Here is a 24,019-nt window from a genome sequence, read left to right as displayed (position 1 = left end):
CCCACCTTGGCCCACCTGTCCATGCCGCTTCGCTGCTTCCCGCCGGCTACCCAAGTACGCCCTAGCCCTGCTGTCCCACACTGGACCTCGGATGCTAAGTGTTACGTCACGCCGTCGCTCTCTATAACCAGCCAATCCTGTGCGGTCGCCGTTGCCCTGCGTCCGCCTCTCGAAATAAGCGGCGGGTGTTTGGGTGCGCGCTTAGGACGCCCTGGAAGCTCCTGCCATCGGCTTTGGAGACCTGTGGACGACGCACACGGGCTGCGGTTCCGTTCTTCGGCCTGCCACGCCGTTCTTGACGCGCAGTTACAATGTCACCGGGCCCTAAGCGCATGGTGTCGTCGTCCCTGTATGCACAACATGTATGCAGAACAACGAAATGGCTCTGTCGTTTTTCGCGCTTCGCGCGCACGTCCTTCGTGTACACGCTGACCTGCTTGCACCAGCGAAAAGAGGGGTTTCGGGAATGTTCACCCCGCGGAAAAGTGCTGAGGGGCTGCATTCATCATGTTTCGTTAGAGTTGTATAAAGCTTAATTGTATAAAATAATTTATATAAAATATAAATGCTAATTGTATAAAAACTTCGTACCCTCGCTTCCCCCTATGGGGGAAGCGACCTTACCCTAAAGATCCTTACAGGGTCTTTAGGGTAAGTAAACAAATATAACCACTGAGCGAAATGCTAACGTATTTCTTCAAAATTCAACGTTGCAGCAGCAATTTTTTTTAATTGTTATTCACAGCGTGTTTTTAAAAATAATTTACAATGCTTATTTGTTTTGTTTTTCTCACCGCAAAAATAAACAACGTATCGCCGAACTCTCATTCTCCACCCGAAGGTATATAGCACTAGAGATTCGAACCAGATGCCAAAGTTTGAGCCCTAACCGCGTTATCTTATTCAAAATTTTAAGTGATTTTCTCGAATTTTCAATGAAAAAATGAAGCCCATTTTCCGCTCGTTTTCGGTAACTGGTGCCACAGAGCTCCATGCATTCAAGAGCTCTGTCGGCCGCCGTTTTCCATTGAAAATTTAAGAGTATCACTTACAACTTATATGAGGTAGCGGTTAGGGCTGAAACTTTGGCATCTGGTTCGGATCTCCAGCTCTACCTTTGGCCGGAGGATGAATAAGGTTAGAAAATAATCCTGTAAATTTGGTTTTGGGACACCCTGTATTTTCGCGCTTGACTATGTGCATCGGGGGGGGGGGGGGGGGGGGGGGGGGGGGGGGGGTTCTTTCAGACATGACGCCTTTAACTCTGCCCTCCCAGTTGAAAAAAAAAGTTATATATATATATATAGGGTGACCCAAGTCGCCAGGCTCGATCTATAATAGACCGTAAAAATTGACGCCTGCACGTAGCAATCTAAACTTTTCGTCAAAGGTATATTTCACATGTCGGTTTTTTCTTGTAAAATTACAAAGCGTAGCTCTCTTTCTGTAAAAAAATAGGGCCAAGAAACTTCACAGGGCCTACGGCGGGCGGCGACGCAGACGACCAAGTCGAGTAGCGGGGTGTGTTTGACGTTCGTATTGATAGATGGCGCTACCTCCTTATGGCGACTAAGGTACCTTTAATGGCGACTAGAGTTCGGGGGAGTAGGTAGCTATGTACAGGAACTCTAATGGCGACGGCTCGCGACTACCATGGTTTATTAAAATGATCATAATTTTTTTTTCTAAATGTACCTTTGGTTTAAAAGATAAATGTTGACAATAAAAGCAAAACTTAAAGTAAAAAAAAAAAAAAAAAACGCGTCTGCATAACGAAGGCGCTTTTGCTGCCAACGGATTTCGTCTGCGTGTCGTCTGCTTTCTTTCGCTGGTCGGCTACATCTTTACACGCTGCTCCCAACGCCATCTATCAATACGAACGCCAAACACAACCCGCTACTCGACTTGGTCGTCTGCGTCGCCGTCCGCCGTTGACCCTGGCAAGTATTTTGGCCCTATTTTTTACAGAAACGGAGCTACGCTTTGTAATTTTACAAGAAAAAAACCGACCTGTGAAATACACCTTTGACGAAAAGTTTCGATTGCTACGTGCAGGCCTCGATTTTTACGGTTCATTTTAGATCAAGCCTGGTGACTTGGGTCACCCTATATATAGGGTGTCACAAAAGAAAATTTACACGGTCTTTTTTACCGCAAAAATAAACTAGGCACCGAACGCTCATTCTCCACCCAAAGGTAGAGCTAGAGGTCACAACGAGATGCCAAATTTTCAGCCCGATCCGATAACTTAATCAAAAGCTATAAGTGATTTTCTGAAAATTTCAATGAGAAAATGCAGCCCATTTTTGCCCGTTTTCGGTTTCTGGTGCCATAGAGCCCCATGCGTTCGAAAACTCCGTCGGCCACCATTTCCCCATTGAAATTCTCAGAAAATCAGTTATAACTTTTGATTAAGTTATCGGATCGGGCTGAAACTTTGGCATCTGGTTGTGACCTCTAGCGCTACCTTTGGGCGGAGAATGAGCGTTCGGCGATGCCTAGTTTATTTTTGCGGTAAAAAAGACCGTGTAAATTTTCTTTTGTGACACCCTGTATATATATTCACTAAAAAAAAAAACAACAATAGAGCGGAATGCATTGTTCAAACTACCTTGCCAGCAGCAACTGTTTCCGTGCTAAGCCGTTAAGCTCTCCCTTCATATCGCTCCGCTCAACATGACCTAGTAGTCGGAAATCATTCAAACGCGTGACTAGGCAAATCTGCGGAAACCTATATCTTTTTAACAATCGTGATTACGGTAGAACTCGACGACCAGTGGCGTTGACGAGTGGAAATTTACTTGCCCGCTTAAACTGAGATGGTAGACGGCAACGCCTACATGACTAGCAAACTGCAACAAGAAAGCAACGATGCAAACGAATACGTCAACACCGCGACGGGGGCGTGACCATCATGCCAGAAATGTCTTGCAGAATGCGCCCAACTTGGGACGTGCTCACCTACCACGAACCTCACAGTAGCTCGGGAGCAAAGGCTGAGTGCGGTCGCCAACTGCCTTTACAAACTTCGTTCAAGCAAGCCGCTACAGTCATGGCAGAAGACGACATTGCCAATGCCAAGTTGCAGTGCCATTCGTTCCTGGAGGGGCTCCTTGAGGACGATGACGACATTGAAGAATTTCGGCGACTGAGTCTCGAGTCCAAATCATTGGCAATGGGCGTTGGACAAGGAGACGATTCTTTGGAAACTGTCATCGTACTAGATGACGGAACATCGGACGATGGTATCCAAGGCATCGACACCGACGCGGCCCTGCTGCGTGGATCGCCGCAAAGATGCTGCTGTGGCGACCGCAGAGGTCTAAAGATGCGAGAGGCATTGCGGGATGAAACCAGCGGTATTCTTGTCGCGACGGGAGGGCGGTGAGTGCTTTCACCTCGGAAGGTTTCTTTGCTTCTTCATCTGTAGTTTTCTTAATCTATTGCCATTTTGTTGGTAATAGGATCCAAAGGCTTCGTTACCTACAAATTCACTTTAGACATAAAAAAAAAAGTTATATATTATTGTTTCATTTTTTTTATCATGACAGTGAGTCGGCCAGTGTGGCGGTAACGCTTTTTTTTAGTAACGTTTTAACGTACTCGTTACTTTTCCAAAGCAGTAATGGTTAACGCACAGTCAGCAGCAAAATTTGCTGCTGAACGCCGTCTAACGGTGCGCCGGAGCAATAAAACGTCACGCTTTGCGCGTGCGCGCCCTTCGTGCTAGCATCGTTTTCGCTCCGCTTCCGTCCGACGCCATGGCCTCCGAGATCGGGATCTCGGAGGCCATGCCGACGCACTCCCGATAACCAAAACCGGCGCTAGGGGCGCAAGTTCCCGCTTCACCAGTTGCCATGCCGGGCGTCTAAACCAACGCTTCTTTTTGCGCCTGTAGGTCGTGCGGCTGCGGATGTGACGCATTTCGTGGCGTTTTTGCTGTTTCCAGGCGCGCTTTCTGAGTCAGAACCGTGCGCTTTGGTTTGCACGGGCGAAACTTCGGGCGAGCGCGCACGCGCGCACGCAGGCACGAGCGCACAAGCAAAGTGCAACTGCGACAGACTGGCCGGCCAGACGGCAAGAGAAAGAGAGAGAGAGAGATCGCGTTGTCATGTTGGAAGAGATTAAAAGGGGGGGGGGGGGAGGGGAGGAGAGGGCAGCCAGACGGCGGGAAACGCGGAGCCGGAACTAGCTTGCCCTCCACCGATTGGCCGGGACACAGGAGCGTCCTACTACGTCACCGCGCGTTTTTGTGCGCGTTGAGAAAGAAGTTGAAATCAACCAACTTTCTTGTGCGCGCCCGGAAGGAGCGAAGAAGCGGCGCGACGTCACGAAAATACGTCACATCCGCAGCCGCACGACCTACAGGCGCAAAAAGAAGCGTTGGTTTGGATCGCGCTTAAAGCGCGATCCAAACCAACGCTTTTTTTTGCGCCTGTAGGTCGTGCGGCTGCGGATGTGACGCATTTCGTGACGTTTTTGCTGTTTCCGGGCGCGCTTTCTGAGTCAGAACCGTGCGCTTTGGTTTGGACGGGCCAGCTTCGGGCGAGCGCGCACGCGCGCAACAGACTGGCCGGCCAGGCCAGTCTGTCGCAGCCAGAAGGCGGCGAGAGAGAGAGAGAGAGAGATCGCGTCGTTATGTTGGAAGAGAATAAAAGTGGGGGGAAGAGAGGTCCAATTGTGGATGCGCACCCGCGGGCGCTTTTGTCACTGGCTCCGAGAAGGCGGCGAAGAAACGCGGAGCCGGAACTAGCTTGCCCTCCACCGATTGGCCGGGACACAGGAGCGCCCTGCTACGTCACCGCGCGTTTTTGTGCGCGTTGAGAAGGAAGTTGAAATTATCCAACTTTTTTGTGCGCGCCCGGAAGGAGCGAAGAAGCGGCGCGACGTCACGAAATTACGTCACATCCGCAGCCGCACGACCTACAGGCGCAAAAAGAAGCGTTGGTTTGGATCGCGCTTTAGCCGCCGCGATTGGGGACGGAGCTCGCGCGCACACCTTCGCAGAACGGGTCGCTCTCCGCAGATCTGTGCCTATCTCAAATATTCTACTCGAGATATTTCATATACTTTTGTAGCGTGAGCTACACTGGCCGAGGTTTGGCAGTTTCGCGTGGCTCGCATAATGAGTCGTGCTGCTCATGCGCGAGGAGCAGTGACGTCAAACGGCGCACAGCTGCCGCGCCGGAGCCACCGCCGCCGCGCGCTCCGCCGCCGCCGCGTCCACCTCGCCGATCTGCGCATTCCAGAGGAGTGACGTCATAGCCGCGGCAGACGCACTGGCAATGCTTCCTGGGTGTAACGGAGATGGGTCTATAGCGCGAAGGGCCGGGCGTGCTGTACAGAGCGCGACACTGTTAGTGCGAACAAGCGATCGTCGATTTTTCCAGTTTTTCTCTTTGAAACCAAGGGATGCCATCCAAGTTATTATTGCTACGGAAAGAGCTCACTTAGTTTTATATTGTAGGCGATAAAATTTCGTGCTCGCTAATACTATTTAGAAGTAAAATGCGAAAATGCGCCGATGTCGTGTTCGCGCTAACAGTGTCATGATGTGTACGTGCCTTAGAAGCTGTGTATAGTACAAACAGATATATGACCCCGGTCTGGCTACATGAAGAGCTCGTTCCGTTTTTTCCGCCCTTTGTGCCCTGGCTTTAGACATCGGAAAATGGAACATGCGCTGCACCACTAACTATCAGACTAAGGAATGTCAGTTGCCGTCATTAAAAAATTAAGAAAATACAATATGTAGCCAAGCACGAGTGTTCTCAATCAAAATAAATTTACCCGCTGTATTTGAACACACAAATAAGCAGTATAGTCTCTGCAGCTCCGACCTGCGGAACTGAGAACGTGGGAGCGATTTCGATCACTTCTAGAGAAGATACAACAAAAAAGGGGGAAATCGCATCAAGCCAATTGAAAGTTCATATGATCGGCAGCAATAATAAAAAACTGAACGAAATAAAAAATGGCCTTTTTCGATAAAGTGGGTTCAAAATATCGGTTAATTTCATTTTCGACGATATTTCAAGTTTTATATAAAAAATTCTGTGAAAATAATAAAAAAAAAACCTATGCCCCTCGATAGCTCATTTATAGGGCTACACCCGTATAGTATTTAATAAGTGACAAACATAATAACTCATGAGTTACAAGGCTCTGAAAATGTCGCCGGATTGTCAGAGGTGATGTTTGTCATTTTTTACCTCAATAAACAGAAATAGAAAAGTATTTTCCTTTAACTAAAAAATAGTCAAAATAACATAGAAGAACACAAAAAATTACTGTGAGTTTTGTATGCTTCCCGTATTCATACCAGCGTACAGAGCTGGGTAGAAAAATCACGGAGTAAAAAACAGATTTTCACATTGCTTCACTCAACATTTTTTTTTGTGGAGAGAAATATATTTTTTAAAAGATTTTGAAAAGCGGTTTTGTTCTTTCCAGAAATGGGGCAATTACATACATTTAAAAAAATCGAAAGACCCACCCCGACAAGCGTGTTCGATTTCAAAAGAAAAGCCACCCTATTATGACCACACAGAACCATTATTTTTCAGATTGCACATACTGCGTATAGAATCCATGTACGAGTATATCGTTTGCTTTATACAGTTCGTTCTTCCTCCCCAGCTCTTGTAGAATTTTTGTATGCAATTTCAGATCTTAGAAGGCATTAATGTGTTGTTAGCACGCGTCATACAGTTTCATGGGTCCTCCCCCGGTCTCGTACAAATTATAATTTTCAGTCCTTACATTATAATATACCGCTTCGGTTAAACAAGTGTATCAGAGACAACATAAATATAAACACTAAGAGAGCCCTTCGTTTGTACTTTTCTAGCATTGTATAATTTTAATGTGTTATTGATTTGTTGCTGCTGCTAATGTAAAGGGATCCCATACCTAGTCAAGCTGTTTTTAACAGCTTTTTGTGTGGGCTTTCCCACCAGAGTTTCTGGAAATGAACTCTATTTTATTGATTTGATTGAAAGTGTAATAACCCAACTAACAAACGAATCAGTTGTTAGTTCAGATTTATATCAAAATCTTTTGCGGCAACTTTAGTACAACGGTGCTTTGTCCCTGCTGTTGCTGGTACTTATACGGAAACCCGCCGTGAAGCAGCACCTCTCCCTGTTGCAGTCACTGCGGGTCGTCACAGTAATCGTTCCATTTCCACACAACGAGCAACACTTTACTATTTACACCGCTGAGAATAATATATCGACATTTGAAAGCTTGCAAGGCCAAAACGTTCAATCGTTCACGTTCATCGTCGTCGTCGTTTTTTCTTTCCCCGTTTTTTTCCGTACCCACGTGCCGGGGAATCTTAGAGGACTTCTTTCTTTTGTGCTTCTACTCCCTGTCCGTCTAACGCCAACAGAGGTTTATCCGTCGTTAGTTGCAACACTCCCCGTCGCGATTATCTCTATTTTTGGGAATAAAGTACTTGTTCGGTAATAGTCGTTCTCAAGTTGCCACAACCTTCCCCGTTCCGGACACAACACGTGCTTCTCATTTTTGGAGGGACAAACCGTTGTGCGACGGGTAGTCCCCATAACGAATCATCCTATGACCAATGTTCCGCTGTGACAAACGGGCCTGTTACCAATCGTACTGGGACGATTCGCCCTGTGACGAATGGAACGTATCCCATATTCAGCGATGTCGCTATTAGCAACTTTGAGCGATGGTGGTACCACTTGAGGATCGCGCTCCCTAGCCCCTAGATGATCGGCTTCAAAAGAAAGGTGCTTGCCTAGACCTTCCTAGCGGGGAAAAAAATTAAGTAAGACTCTAATACTACTTGAATAAAGCAAAACCACAATTACTTACGCGTCGCAGACCCCGCCTCTTACTGCTGTTCTACGTCGATCATCCAGATGACAGCTATTTGGTTAGGCACCAGCGCGCCCCTTATAGGTCGTAAAAGTTGGAAAAAGCTAAAGCGACCTCTTTTTTTTTTTTTTTTCTTTTTGTTTTATTCCAGAAATGTATTGTAACATGTATCAGTGATATTCTGCTCATAATGGTTGGACTGCATAAAATAACCTTACGATGTTTTTTCATTTGGTTTTGTTTTGCTTTTTCGTTATGTGTTGTTGCGTGCTAATAAACCATTCTGTTAAACCAGATTTGCGCAACCGTATAATTGTGTTTGTCACTGACGCCGATGCAAATTACGCAATGCGGAAGTATCTTTAAAAGTAATTTAATTACATTTATAAGTATTTGTATTCTACTCAAGATACTTCACAGTGAAAGTAACTTGAGTAGTATTTTAAATACTTTATGGAGCAGGTATTTACTAACTTAACTTAAAGGAGCTGTGCAACAATTTAAGTGCTTTGCTTAAATAATTTGGGAGTTGGTGTCTCGACCTTTCTGAAGTATAGAACAAAAAAAAACAAAAAACTTTTGCATGCATGTCCTAGATTTTCTTTTAAAATGGACAAAGATCGAGATTTTCGGCACCTCTCAACTCCTTCACCATCTTCCGAGTCACGTGCGCTGTGACGTCAATGGGGGTGGCGCGGGGTTCCGGTGAAGCTCTCTCTCCAGAGTCATCAGTGAGCAGCGAGAACTCATCCACTCGCGACCATGTGCTGGCGCAGCGCGAACAGTATGATGAAAGCAGGAAAGTCTCATCCGGGTCCAGCCGGCTCTGCCCCGTCCCCCTCCGGCTTCTGGCGGCTGTTCGCGGTAGCAAAGAGAGCTGACGGTTTTGTGGACCTAGGATAGATGGCGCCACTAAAACTCCGTATAGTAAAAGTTTTTGTCGATACCAGGTTTTTAACGCATTTATTTGTGTTGGAACGACAAGATTTATAGAAAAGTGACCTTTTATCGAGCAGGTATTCGCAAAGCTTGCTATCTTTCTAAAAGACCCCCATTGACGTCATGCCGCGTGGTTCTCAAGGCCGACGCTCGCGGCTGCAGGTCGGGGAATATTCTACTTTTTGCCTCGCGATTACGCGGCAGAATCGCAACATTTCGAAGGAAGGTGTGTTTTCTGTCATTTGTGACAAGATAAACAACGTCAGAAGTTTTTTCAACGTTAAAATCTTTGCAGAGCTTCTTCAAAGGGACAATAAAGACAATTTCGGATATATATGTATTTTTTTTTTGCGATTGGTCTGGGTTCCAGGCACGCCCCGGGCAACGTTGCCCAAATTTCAGCCAAAACCGGCGCTTGTGTGACACGCAAATCAATTAAACAGTCGCGGTAATAATCGTACCGGGATTGATTGCGGCGACGCCCCGAGAGTTGCGGGAGAAGCAAGGAGAAGCGGAGCTCGCGTGACGTTGCGGGGCCTAGAAGCGCGAAGTCACAAGAGACGCGTCAGCGATGGTCTCAAACGACAGACGTACCCTCGGTCACGTTTTGGTTCGCAATTTTTATGAACACTAAACCAATTTCCACTTGAATAACCATGAAAAGTATAAATCGGCCCGGAAATTATTACTAAACCGTAAAGAAAACAGCATAATTATTTTTCTCTTTGCTACGCTGGACGCGAAATGGGCGACGAGCAACTATGGGCAAACAAAATTGAAAAAAAAGAAAGGAAAAAAGCTTTCATCCTTTCCACTCTGGTGAAGAAGGAAGCGCAACAGAGCTGTAGCTTCTGTTCTCGGCGGTGGCGTTCCAGGCGAGCGATCTGCTCTTTCGCAAGGGAATCTGAAGCGCTCGACGCACGCGGCGGTTGCGGACCCATTCGCGCTGCAGAGTACGTCGCCGCTCCTTCCGCACCATATTCCGCACCCCGTCTTCTTAGAAAGGGCACGCGGCCGACCCATCGTGAGTCGAAACCGTAGGAAACGGCGCGCAAAGCAGACAAGGACGAATAAGAAACACACGTGACGTGCGCTGCGCTCGTCACGCGTGTTTTTTCTTCGTCCTCGTCTGTTTGTCCCCACAGCCCCGTCGTCAAGCTTTGCGAAGGAGCTCGGACTGAAAGAAAAGGTCCGCTTTTATCCCTGGAACTCCTTCTTTCCCAGAACCATAACAGAATGGAACAACCTACCTCATCACATATTTATATCTGACAATGTTTTGGAGTCGATTGAGCGTTTGTTTGATGTGTAACTCTTTGCATTGTGTTTTATTTGCCTGTTCCCCACTACCGCCACCCCTCCCAACTTTGTTGTGAGCTATTACATGTGCTTTATTACAATTTTTGCATAATTTTCCCCTGTTCCCCTCTCCCATTTTACGGATTACCTGGTGTTGCGCTTTTTTGACTCCACTTTTATAACCCCCAATCCTGCTTGGGCCGCAATTGGCCTGCAGTATTCCTAAATAAATAAATAAATAAAACTCTTCTTGGTCGATGGCGTCGCGTTCGAGTATTCTTGGGTCCCACTAGTGCCAGCAAGCTGGTGTAAAGTGAGAAACGTACCTTCCCAATATCGTTGCACAGCCCCTTTAATTGTTGCACTAATTCCACATACCTTCAAAATTTCGCCAGTTTTTTTCCCCCATGCAAAACGTCCCACTCTAGAAAAAAACAAAAAAAAAACACCCACGGTCTTTGTCCCAGTGCCGAAACACACTGTCGCCAAAAAAACGCTGTGACGGTCAATTTATAAATTAAAAGTAACGCAAGGATAACGTGCGTTACTTTTTAACAATAACGCGTTCCTTTATTTTTCAAGTAACGAGTAGCATATTTCATTAATTTATTTCAGTAACGACAACACTGGCATCAGCTCACCTGCGCATTAACACTAATTTCAGTCGTGGTTTCGCAGACTGAGCACTTTAAATTTGCTGGTTTGAGACATTTTGTTTATGGTAAACGTATGCATTGCAGATTCCCGTGTCTTCATATAGGGGTCAGCGGACTTGGGCAGAACAGGAGATACCTGCTCGCCCTCGACTTCTGTCAAATCGCCAGCGACGTAGACCTTCGGTTCCTAGAGTTCACCGGTAAGTAGGGTGATAAAAAATTCCGAGGTCACCTAAGCACTTTATGAGTTCTGAATGCGAAAGCATTAATGTCCAATTGAACGCCGCTGAGTGCTCCTTCCAGTTTTGCGCTGCAGCGCGAATAATGTTTTCGAGTTTTGCTGCGGGGTATGTGCGCCTGCCTGCCTCGTCGCTCGTTTTGCTGCGTACTTCCGCTCCCTTAGTTCGTCTGCGACGTACTGGCGTGGACTGCCACGTTCCGCTACGCGCCGAGAGGAGCAGAAGCGGCCGCAGCGCCGGAAGGGAGTGCGGCGGTGCGCCGCGCAGAACACCCCGACTCGCTACGCTCGCTGTGGCTGTTGCGCCGCTGGTTGAGGGAGCGACGGGAGTGCGAAGCTCGGCGCGGCGCGTGCTGAAACAACGTGTCTTATCATCATCGCCCTAGCTGGGGGTACCGGTTGACGACGTTAGACCTCAAAGCATAACGTTAGGCCTAATGTCAGGCCAGTGCATACCCGCGTTCCCCCCTCCCGCTGCGCCTCGATCCAGCCTTTCGGCTGGTCCCTTAGCAACGATGACGCAGTTGCTACCGAGCTGCATGACGCTTCGCAGCCAATGGGAATTCAGGTGCTGTTTCGCTCAGCCAATGGGAATTTAGGAGCTGTTTTTGCTGCTACAGATAACGCCGGCTTCGCTTCAGGGGACAGTTACTGCTTTCGCATTTACAAGCCTGGTGATTGCGGAACCGTTTTCGATTGTTCGACAGTGAGTTGTACAGTTTGTGTGCCCCGCAGAGCCGTATTACATGCCCCGGCCAAACCACCTCAAAGGACGGCAGTGGATGGGCAGCGCTCTCTACTTCAACCTCACCTCCATCGCCAACGGGGGCCTTCAAGAAAGCGCCGTGAGTTGATTTGCGCAGTTCAGATAGGTAGTCCAATAGTGCCCACCAATATGAAAGACTTGCTCGGTAGCGCGGTGCCGAGAGAGCGGCTGGTGAGGGCGCTGCTCTCGTTTTCTGCACAAAGCCCCGTGATGTGTTTGCGTGCTCGTTTTAAAAGAGACGTCAAATGATGCACGAGGCCGGTGCCCCTTGCTTTGATGCGAACGGCGGCGGAGCAGAAAGTTCCCAGGACAGTTGTTGGTATAGCTATAGTAGAAACGCGAATCGTGCATTTGATCAGGGGGTTTTATTTGGCCAATTCCATGTCGCTTCGATTCAGTTTGGTTGCGTTATCGAGTTTCGCTCCCCTTAGAAATATAATAAACTGACAAGGAACCAGTGGTTTCCCTACACCCCCTTGGGGGGGGGGGGGGGGGGGGGGCGGTGTAGGGAAATCATGGGAGGGGTGCATTTGGTGACATGCTGATTGCATTAGGATGTTCTAAATATTGTTTCTTTGTAATGTCTGTTCACGAGACTCGATGTTTGTCTAATATGGACGTCGTACAGAAAAAGATGCACTTGTGCAGCTTTCTGAAAGAAAGAAAAATGCGTTTACAAAATTACATTCCTGATTTTCAAAACTTTGAAGTCTCTTCATTGTACACTCAAAACATTGACGAGCCATGAAAAGTATGTAAGCTAACTAAGAAAAAAAAAAATATATATATATAATTTTCTTACGAAAATGATAAAATCTGATTTACGGCACACACATCAAACGTGCGCGTGTCGTACTTGACTAGTGGCGTCGATACTGGTTTGATAACCACAATAAAAGACCAATGCTATATTCACTACGTAGTGCGGCTCGACCGGAAGCAATGTGCAGGTCTCGCGGGCCCGGGAGGGTCCCTATCATTTCGTCGAAACTCGTATCGTGGACAACTTTTCCTGGACACACGTTTCGTCGACACGATCGTTTCATCGGCAAACGTTAAGCGAATTGCACGCTGTAGGGACATTTGGTCTCGCACGTATCACTGAGGTGCGCGCGAGCGAAAGCTTGCGCCGCAGAACCTCCCGGGTTCGATCCCCACCCCCCGCCCGTTTCGTACTGGCACCTGTTCGTGTAATCACTGCTGGGTGATGAAGTTTAAAACCCCAGGTTAGTAGGTTGTACTGCACTGGCTAAATTTCTCATCTACAGCTAAGAGACCGGTCACCCGTTGAGGCGTACCAACATCAAGGCTCTGTAAAAATGCATGCAATACAATTTGCACGGCGGCGGGGGATCGGTGGTCGAGGGGGCAAACGCGTCTCAGTTCGGAGCGTGGAGTGAAAGCTTCCGCCTCCTGGGCTCGATTCCCAACCCCCACCAGTTTTGATCTGGATGAGTTTCGTACAGGCACGTGTTCGTGTGATCGCTACTGCGTGGGGCACGTTAAAGACCCCAGGTTCTCGAAGTTAAAGACCCCAAGTTCTCGAGGGAGTGATTGGGAAGAATATACAATGCAAAAAAGATGGCATCTGGTGATCTCCTAGTGGAGATACATAGTAAGCAACAAATTGATTAGCACTAAACTGTCTGACTGATGACAAAGTCACTGTCACACCTCATAGAACACTTAATACAATTCAAGGGGTGATCTCAGAAGACGACCTGCTCGAGAGGACAGAAACCGAAGTAATTGAGGGCCTTTCTACACAGGGAGTAATTGCTGCTCGGCGTATTACCCTTCGCCGCGATGGTGTTGAACGCAAGACCAAACACATCATCCTAACATTTGAGTCAACCACACTTCCTGAAGTTGTGGAGGCAAGATATCTCCAGTGCCGCGTCCGCCCCTATGTGCCAAACCCTCAGCGGTGTTTTAAGTGCCAGCGGTTTGGCCATTGGTCCCGGAACTGTCGAGCAAGTGACACCTGTGCCAAGTGTTCTAGCAAGGAGCACGTCGCTGATGCGTGCGAGAATGAGCCCCAGTGTGCTAACTGTAGCGGTAAGCACCCAGCGTACTCCCGATCTTGCCCATTATGAAAACAAGAAACAGAAATCAATACCTTGAAGGTTACCGAAAGCATATCATACGCAGATGCAAAGAAGCGCTTCGCCTTTGTTTCCAAAGGCTTTTATGCCGAGGCCGTGCGCAGGGGACCGGTACGGCCAATGGTTTCGACTGGAACGCAGACGTCTACGGACGATCTGCGCCTCCCGTCGAGGTCTCCTTCGTCCTCGGGAGCGTTGCCAGTGGCCCCGCTTCCGAATCGTAAGGTGGATGCTGCCTCCTCAGCATCCACCTCGAGCAGGGGCCGACCCCTCCTGCTCCACCTGCCACTTCGACCCCTAAAGGCCTAGGGCTACCCCCTCGGCCCTCATGCTCCCCAGAGGAAGCCCGGGGAGCCGCCGAAGCAGTCGACCTCCAAGGGTCGGCTGCCGGCGGCGACAGACGAGCCCATTGACGAAAGTGGGCCCAGGTCCGAGGAGGATGCTCCCCTCTCAGGATCAGAGTCCTCTCTTTCTGTCGCCAGTGACTGAGGCAGAAAGACCCTCCTAAAAAAACAGAGCACGCCACGTGTTAAGATAGATTTTAAACCTTAAAATCTCCCTTTTAAGTCGCTTTTCGTATATAAACATTTTTCCTCTCTAAATGGCTAAGTATAGTATCATGCAGTGGAATTGTCGCGGCCTTTTATCTCATATTGATGACATAAATTTTTTTCTCGATGAGCTTCGACCTGTGGCCATATGCCTACAGGAGACTCATCTTAGGGACAAGCATGCAAAAGTTTTACGCCGCCATCAAGTTTTCAGAAAGGACCGTGCATCATCTAGGAACTCGTCTGGTGGAGTGCCTGTTATTGTCCAGAGCGGTCTAGCCTGTGCTCCGGTTCCTCTCACGACCTCGCTGGAGGTAGTGGCAGTTCGTGTTGTTCTTGACCTCCTTATTATACTGGTTTCAATCTACCTACCACCAAATATTTCACTGCGAAAGCTGGCTAGCGAGGTCTTGAAGGTCCTGCAGATGCAACCTTTTTTTTAATTTTAGGAGATCTTAATGCGCACCACCCCATGTGGGGCTGTGCACGCCAAGACTCCCGTGGTGGGGTCATTGAACGATTTTTATCACCTGGCCTTTGCCTTTTAAATGGAAGTGATCAAACTTTTTTAGCGCATCTCATAATACTTTCACCTCTATAGATGTGTCTCTTTCATCACCATCCTTACTTCCATGCTTTTCATGGAAGGTTTTAGACAATCCCTTTGGAAGTGACCATTTTCCTGTGATTTTAGAAAGTACGGCATCGCTCCCTTCTCTTCGAACCAGCATCCCCAGGTGGAAGTTGGATGAGGCGGACTGGGCTCTTTTTGCGTTGGAAGCGGTACTTGACTCTACCGAATTTTTATCTGTCGCCTGAGAATGCAATTTTGTACATTACTGACCGAATCATAAATGCAGCAGGGGGGAAGAGGCACCCGAGTGTGATTTCTGCTCTGAACCCCTAACTATTCTACATATTCTTAGTCTGCCCGAAATTTGAAGGTGAACGTCACAAACATTTTGCATTGTTTTACCATGAGCATGTTCCATTTCACCTGATGCTTTTGCTTGGGGATGAACCTCCCATACCACATAAGCAGGTTTGAGTTCTTGAAGGATATTGGCCTTAATTTGTGTGCTGCTTTACGAGAGCTGACTATGTTGTTGTCAACATGTCCTTTCTATTTCTTTATCATAGTTCTGGCGCACTATGGCCTTTGTTGCTGATGCGCCAAAAAAAACCCAATTTCATTCATAAATGCAGCATCTATTTCTATTGCACAAACATCGGGGAATCTTCCGAAGCGGTGCAAGCCTTGGTGGACCAAGGAGTGTACTGCCACACGCAAGTCTCAGAACAGGGCTCGGGCACTTTTTGTCGCTACCCAAGTAGCAGGAACAAGATAGAATTAAAAAAAAAAAAGTAAAGCAAAGGCTCGTTGGACAAGGAGGCAAGCCAAGAGGAGTTCGTGGATGAAGTATACGTTTCCAAAGTGAACAGTTTTGTTTCTTTAAAAAGGAGGTGTGGGACCGAGTGAGAAAAATTTGGGGCAATTATCTTTCTTTTAGGATACCTCTTTTACCCTCAGCTATGCCAACATTAAAGGGTCAGGCAAATTGTCTTGCAAATTATTTCCAAGACGTTTCAGAAATGCAGGGCTATAGCGGAAAAGCAGCCAATTGCCATGTCTGGATCAGATGCTCTAGAATATAACCAGCCTTTCACATTGTGTGAACTTGAGGTGGCCCTTGCAACAAAAAAGGAATCTGCACCTGGACCTGACAGAATTAAATACGAAATGTTGCGGCACTTGTCCCTTGAATCCCTAGGACATCTGTTGACTTTTTTTTTTGCCGGAAACGCAGCTTTAACTTTGAGCTTTGACACGGCGTGGCGCCACCTTCGTGTAGGGCTTGGTGAGCATTCATGTAAACGTTGCCGCGTCGGCATCCTTCGGAGGACGATTGGAGTTGATGCGCTAAAGTCGTATTCATGTAAACGCGGCTAGTGATGTTCTCAATTTAAATCGACTTAACGCAGTGAGACGTGACGTCACGGGGTCACGTGACGTTACTTGACATGTCTTGCCTCCATGACGTCACTGACCACGTGACACATGGTTAACCATAGTGGCAATAGAAAAGCGCCACGAAAACCCACAATTTCTCATACTTTGAAATTCTGTATATGGCGATTTGATCAATACATAGAAATACAGCTGCCAGTGCTCGATTCCCAAACACTATAAAACCATTAATGTTCACGCGCCCCTAATTTTCGCGAATGGGCACGAATATTAATCTGTAGAGGCAAATTCCAGCCTTCAAAGAAATTGCGAAATTTAATAACCGCCTATGCGACCCCGCTGCCCAATTCGCGAAAACTCGGGGTCCCAAAAATAAAAGGGTTTTATAGTACTCATTTTTGTAATACAAACAGCAAAAAAAAAAAAAAAAAAAAAAAAAAAAAACGCACCGTTTTGAATTGGTTACCGTTACATTTTTTTCCGGTTCAGTTCTAAGATGGCAGCCAAGATTTCGGTCCGGTTCACTTCCGGTTTGGCGAAAAATAGCGGTTTGGCGAAAAATAGCGGTTTGGCGAAAAATAGCGGTTTGGCGAAAAATAGCGGTTTGGCGAAAAATATCGGTTCGGCGAAAAATAGCGGTGCGGTTCGGGTTCGATACCCTGATTCAAATATAACTTTCTCTAATTACCTTTTAGAAGAATATTGAACATGCACTTACTTACCCGGTGGTCCCAGGTTACCAAGTGCCGACGGTGCATGCTGGCAATATCCACACTTCAGTTGTGGGGTATTCGTACCGAGCGATTCAGTTTCCACGAGGTAGCCTATGCACTCAGTCTTCCTCTCAAAATTCAGAACACGTCTGTTTGTCATAGCCGCCATGGCGACCTAAATAAAAAGAAATTAAGTCCTCCTACCCCGATATGTACCCAAAATAAATCATGTTTGTACAAGTAAAAAAAAAAAAGTATATCAAGCTTGTGGCAGTTCCCCACACCTCGCAGAAATTGGCCACGAAAGAAAAAGCCCGTCGGTATTATGACAGTCGCCCGACCGCCACCGCCGTGCACCGCTCTTCCGTCCCAACCAACAAATCACGCCGCGCGCTGGCGGTCAAGGCGGCGAGAAGTCTGGTCGTTTGGTCGCATGAGATTACGTGTGTAGTTTAGGAATCCGTAACACAGAAAAAGCTAAACGAACTCACTCGCTCTCTTCTTGTGCCTTTGTTATTGAACCTCTTTTTTTTCCTCCCTCCCTCTCCACCCTCCTTCGCGGGGACTGTTTGGTTTTTCCAAATTATTGCGTAAAGGGCGATTTATACATTTCCAGTTACACTGGGTCGGACTCGACGCAAGTGTGCGAATCGCTATTAAAGGTTACGAGTTGCTCCTATCGGGTATACATACTGGAGGTAAGCAATGTCCAAGCCACACAGGGTAACCGAACTTGAGCGCGAACAGCAAGACTGGCTGGAAGGTTACCAGGGGTTTCCACAGGAATTGAAATTAGGGGGGTGTCTAAATTTTTAGGGGGGGAGGGGGGGGGTAGAGGAGTTGTTGCGAATTGAGGGGGTGCCTTCAGAAAAACAAGGGGGGATGTAGGGAAACCACTGAAGGTTACAATGATGAAACCTTTAAAAACGAAGCCCGTCGATCACCTCTAAATAAGAGGATACATCCGTTAATATGTGTAGCCATAGAAGTTACTGTTAAGAGTGTAGAGCCGCTGCAGGCAACCCTCGTGCCCTGCATATATTGTCTACGGACTGACTGGTCGCACAGAGTTTAGTCGGCCAATACAAGTGGAGCCTGATTTTTCTACATTTATTTCTTTATACAGTTTCGATTCGACCTCCTAATTGAAGTCGAGGACATGAGCTTTGCTTGAGCGCTTGCGCAAGGAATACCCATCCTAAAGTACGCTCTAGTATTTGCGCCTTTGAGATGGAGCCCTGACTGCAATTGGCTCCATGGCATTGTTTCTGCTCCAGATGACCCTGAAGGTGGACTGCGAGTACGAGCCTACACTGCGACTCCTCGAACTGAGGGACGATCACTTACCCTCGGGCACGTCAGCCATCCGCTTCACACTCAAAGGAAGCGAGTTCTTGGTGGTTTCCCTCACGAGTGAGGTACGTTATGCAGTGTTTTCTTCGTCGCGACTTCTCGCAATCTGTCATTCGCTCACCAAATCTGTCGGTTATTGTTCAGTAATGCAATACCGTGTTTCAAGACCAAACTTAAATCGGTACTCGAATATCTTGTCTGTTGACACATTGGCACGTTTCAGGAAGAGGGCGATAGCGCGAGAGGACCGACAGCGTGTCTAGCCATAGATGACTTGTGTGAAAGGCGATGGCGATGGGTCGGCGCGCGCCCCGCAGTCACGTGGGTTTTTGCCGGACACCGCCGGATTTTGCCGCAGAAATGCGTGCCGCTTTGCCAGAGTGCCATAGAGCATTCGAAAAATAGCTGAGGTGGCTGTAATGTCCATGATGTCCATGACTTGTGGTGCGAAGGAAAAGAGTGAAAGTCATTTTTGTTTCTGAGGAGGAGGAGGGAGGGGGCTCGACTGCAGCAGGCATCTCGACTGCAGCAGGCATCTTCAGACGTCTCGAAAACCGGAAGTTGCCGTCGCAAATATTTAATAAACTGCCGACTATCGGCAAACTTCTGCCGCCGTAAGTGTGAAATATGGGCTTGTAAGAGTGACCAGCATCGTGTGACTGGTCACTCCACTCATTCTCCAGCAGGAGTTCGCAGTCTTCGAGCAGTCTTACGGTAACTACATTAATTTTTATACTGACGGAGCAAATACATCAAACTTCGTAGGTTGTGCAGTTTATTACATCGCATTCAGTAAAGCCACAAAACTTAACCCTATTGCCAGGATTTTCGCTGCAGAATTGTATGGGATCTCATTAGCGATCCACTATATAGCAGACAATAATATAATGCAAGCACTTCTCTTTGTCGACTCCCAGAGTTCTCTCATATAAATATCTCCATTAGCTGAGAGTATGAACCCTGATCAATAGGCCCTTCAGCTTGAGCATAGGAAAATTTTGCAGATGCCCAGCCAGGTGGGTATTTTAGGTAACGAGAAATCAGATGAGCTCGCTGCCTCTTCGAGGGAATGTATCAAAGCATCTCTCGGCCTGTCCCACATGCAGAACTTCATACCATCAAAGCTGTCTTGAACTCTTGGGGGTGTGGGAGAGTTCCTCTCGTAGAGAACGCCGTTCTGAGGTCCTTCTGCACAGGGGTTTCCCCTGGAATTGAAATTAGGGGGGGGGGGGGGGTCTAAATTTTAGGGGGGGGGGGGCATTGAGAATAGAGGAGTCGTTGCGAATCAAGGGAATGCCTTCAGAAAAACAGGGCGGGGGGTGTACACTCCCCCCCCCCCCTCTAGGGGGTGTGTAGGGAAACACTGCTTCTGTGTAGCTTACGAATTGGTCACCCCCGTCTGACTCGTCTGTACTTGCTTTGTGGGAGGATGTGAAACAACGCTGATCTCGTTTCCCATAACCTTTTTAAAGATCACCTCCCCTTTCATTCACATTTTTTTTTTTCACTTGGTGACCAACCTTTAGTACCATTCCATCTTGTCAGATTTTTGAAGGGCAACTCCGCTTCATTTTTGATATTTAGAAAACTATGTAGCCCTCTTCAGTATCATATAGGAAGACCCCATGTCAAATATTACGATCTAATTCCGTTTATATATTTAATAAACTGGCCAGGCAAACCTTCAAGCGAGCCAACTCGCCGAAATCTGCCAACTCTAGCGTGCGGCGCGAGGCGCAATCATCAGCGCAGTCAATGCTACGGAGTTGGAGCAGCCGACATTGAGCCACTACGTCAGAGGCATGACTACGTCATTCTCACGTTTTGCTTGTTTTTACTTCTCAGAGCGAAATTGAACGATGACGTCATGAGTTTCTCCTCACGGTGTTGGCTGACCGGGCGTTCACGTGATCACCGTAACACGGATGCGCTAGTTTGCGCTTCCCTGCGCGCTTATCGGTCTGTTTATCCGCTCCCCTTCTCTTTCGTCTTCTCACCTTCCTCCTCTCCCCCGGGCCATCACCGTCCACGTCATGCGAAGCGACCTGCCCGCGTCGCGTGTCCTGTCCCGCGCTCCCTCCCGAACGTCACAAGACCACGTGGTTCGACGTGACGTGGCCATGACTCTGACGACCCGAGGCCAATGTTGCCTGACGCAGCCGAAGTTTCGGTTTCGGTGTCAGCTGATGTTTAAATTAGGATTACACAAATAATATTCTACATTTCGCGAATCCGGAGACGTAGAGTTGTTTAGTAGTGCTTTGTGAATTTGGTTCACATATAAGCCTAAATTGTTCGGAATTGAGCGGAGTTGCCCTTTAAAATAAGGTTGGCTCTTTGCACCAGCTGGAACTTCACTACTTCTTCGATACTGGTGGGGCTTCTTGTGTCTGGCCCACTATGGCTTTAGTTGCCTATGTGCCACTAAACTTGCAATCATAAGAACCACCTAGCAGACCAGCCCTGCGCTTCCCCAAACGTCCTCACTAGTGGATTCACTCGGCGCCGCTTATCATGCGTCAGCAACGTCGCAGAAACTCCGTGAAATGCACTAGCCTTATATCATTCAAAATGAGTTGATTTAGTGGTTTTTGATTATGCTCAGCAGGTTTCTAATTGGAACCATGTATTTATTTACTAATAAAAGAAATTATTAGTAAATGTTAGCTAATTATTTAGCTAGTTTTTTTGCTTGTTTGTTTTTTGCACTTGGTGACGTCCGCCGTAACTGGCAGGTTCTCGTAATGTTTTTTTTTTTCCTCAACCCCTTCATTTTGAGAGTTTTAGGGATTTTCGCAAGCCTTCACTGGAACACCATCTACATATGGCGCGTGCTTTGCTCGTTTTCCGATGCCACAAGCGCACGTGTGCTGGGCTGTGGAGGTCGCACGCTGGGCTGTGGATCTGTAAACATTAAAAATATGCACAGGGGCTGTCCACTAGACGACATATATGAGTGCACTGCCCACAACGCATGCTTGCTCAGAACGAGCTCACCTATTGCCAGGTGCCTGTCGTTGGTTTGGCGCGTTAAACCCCCAAAGTTTTAACGAGTTCACCTATGTAGGCTGCCAAGACTGACAACCTTGATGCTGTGGAATGCACGTTGCAAATTAACTGCAAGCTGGCCGTCAGCACGCGTTTCAGAAGCCGCGGACTCTGCTATGGCCGCCAGTCCGCATGCACATATGACATCCAGACACCGTTAAGAGACGTCTTGAGTAAAGGATCGGTTCACATATTCGTATAATGAGCTGTTCTCCGTATCTTACGGTTTTGCGGTGAGCTTTTTTCCGCCCCCCTCCGCTTAACACAGTGCTGCACAGAGATTTTTCTGAGCATCATGCTCGCACTTGCATATCTGGCCTTCGCTCGCACTTATTATAAAACAAAAAAAAAAAGTATGACGCAATACAAATAGCTGCTTTACAAAAATACATGCCTTATAACTGCTGCACCAATTATCCGAGGCAGTCCTTATTTGATCTGAGCACGTACTGGACAAAATTTCTGCGTCAGCATGAGGCCGGGCACTCCGCTTCATGCCCAATCGCTTTTCGCTAAGCTATTTCATTGCGACTGCCAATGTTGCTTGATGGGGTTTTGTAAAGTCTATTGCTGAATAAGATCGTAATATTTATTTATTCCTTCTGGTCCTTCCGTTTAACTTTCTTGAAAGTCTATAAATATGTTTCAAATACTAGCGATTGGTTTTTTTTAACACTTAATTGTTTCTTTGTTTTTTTTAATTTTGAAATGAGGTAGAAAGAACCGGAAATTTGTGTTAGCCATGAAGGGCAGTTTTCAAGTCCCATGAGAGGTGAGGGGGCGAAAAAGGGAGGTAGAATACTGAAGGGATTGGCAAAAGATCGACATCGGAAATATAGCTGCAAAAATAAAACAAATGATCTGGATTTCCAGGTTCGTGTCAGCAAGGACACGTTGGCGAGAAAATTTCTACTCGTGCGCAAGTCTGAGATGACTAGGTAGGTTCTGAAGATTCCTTTATTAGTACATTTGGGTTCGTAGACGTATTTTTGTTGGTGTTCTGATGAATCATAATTGTACACGGATAATTCAACGAACTTTGAAATATACCCGTCGTGTTCAGAAATAGGCTGAATATAATCCACAATATCCGTAAATGACAATCGCACGTTTGTATCTTGAGCGTGATGGCTGTATTTTTCGTTATAAACGGCCTACTCTGGCAAGCGTTCGGAGAGCAGCCAGTGGAGGGCACGTCACATCCGCCGCAATCGTGACGTAGTTTGTCTCGGGACCTTATGTCCGGACGCAGCGGACGCCTGCGAGCTATCCCAGCCAATCCCGCACTGTGGACGTAGCCCGTGGTACGCATTCCGCGCGTCGCTGTGCCCCCTTTCCAAAATCACGTTACATTCACACGGCCTTGGATAGGCCCCGATGGCTCGTAGCATCCGCTGAAAGCAGGCGAAGTACACCAGCGATCGGGCCACCGCAAGTGACCCCAAAGCTGTCATTTTGAGTGATGGTTTAATCTGCTATAATCTTGTAGAGGGGGTCAATAGCGACTTCTGGGACACACAAGAGTCTCGGGGAGAGGGGAGTTCCTGCTTCAGCTCTTCTCTCGTCGTGGCCGAAGGCGAAACAGTTACCCTCACAACCTATCAAGGTTCCTAGACGGGCATTACAAACGAAGCGTTAGCGACTTCCACCAGGCGCTCTTTGCTAATCGTTTAATTCGTTTTAAAGTTCCTTTTCGTGACTTTTTCGACAAGACTGGTGTGTCTGGTGTGATAATGCTCCACTGAACACGAATAGACCAAGAAATAAGCGCCGAAATTCCGACGTAGTATCCCTTTAAGAGGGTTGAATCTCACATTTCTTTCAGGGGAAATTTCAGCCCTCAGTGTTACCGCAGTACGCCATCCAGAAACCATCTCGATTACTTCCCCAGAGCAACTGTCCGGCAGTCGATCTCCCAACCATACGGGGAACAACGCTGCTTCACCCAAACAGACTATCGTACCAAAAACTTAGCGACAAGAGCTGTTAGAAGCGAATTCTCGGACGCCATTTCGACCTCCGGCTCGCACGTTCGACTCAATGCCTTCGACCAGACACAGCAAGACTTCTTCGGCGGCAGCTGGAAGTCGATGCCTGCCGCTCAGCCGCCCATTCCGCACCCCATGTGGCAGCCTCGGGGAGCCCCGAGACCCAGCTGCGTGCCGACCAGCGGTCACCTGGAGCTGACTACCCTGTTCCAAAGGCTGCAGAACTCGAAGGCCAGGCCGCTCACGGAACCATGTCTCCCAAGTCGCAGCTTCGTCGCTCCGAACGAAGCTCGACCGTCGGTGCCGCCGTTCGCGTCCCAGCCGCAGGACTTCGACTGGCCGAACAACGGTTCCGCAGCTCCGCCCGTGCTGAGGGTCAACTACGACATCGTGCCCGGCAGCTACCTTCACTGGGTGGCGCTGGCCAGGAGCAGCCTTGCTAGGCAAGCCGTGGATCAGAGCCAGCCTCAGCAAGTCCAGCCTTCTCAGCAGCTCCAGCAGCAAGAGCGGCAACAGACGAAGCAGGAGATGGATACGCAAGTCTCT

At 47.7% G+C, this 24,019-nt stretch overlaps 1 protein-coding gene across 1 annotated transcript in view; it reads left to right on the top strand.

Moving 5' to 3' along the window:
* Positions 1-2,935: 2,935 nt before the first annotated feature.
* Positions 2,936-24,019, top strand: part of LOC120848622 — a 21,404-nt gene continuing 320 nt past the window's right edge. The window contains exons 1-6 of the mRNA XM_040504611.2: positions 2,936-3,384; positions 10,827-10,942; positions 11,716-11,825; positions 18,362-18,502; positions 22,359-22,423; positions 23,311-24,019. The exon at positions 23,311-24,019 is cut by the window's right edge and continues 320 nt beyond it. Of these exons, the coding sequence (XP_040360545.2) occupies positions 2,936-3,384; positions 10,827-10,942; positions 11,716-11,825; positions 18,362-18,502; positions 22,359-22,423; positions 23,311-24,019 (1,590 nt within the window). The remainder of the gene's footprint in view (positions 3,385-10,826; positions 10,943-11,715; positions 11,826-18,361; positions 18,503-22,358; positions 22,424-23,310) is intronic.

The sequence above is a fragment of the Ixodes scapularis genome, unplaced genomic scaffold, assembly GCF_016920785.2.
Source record: "Ixodes scapularis isolate PalLabHiFi unplaced genomic scaffold, ASM1692078v2 PGA_scaffold9__187_contigs__length_104089568, whole genome shotgun sequence".
In the NCBI taxonomy this organism is placed as follows: domain Eukaryota; kingdom Metazoa; phylum Arthropoda; class Arachnida; order Ixodida; family Ixodidae; genus Ixodes; species Ixodes scapularis.
This window is presented reverse-complemented; position numbering and strand designations above follow the sequence as displayed.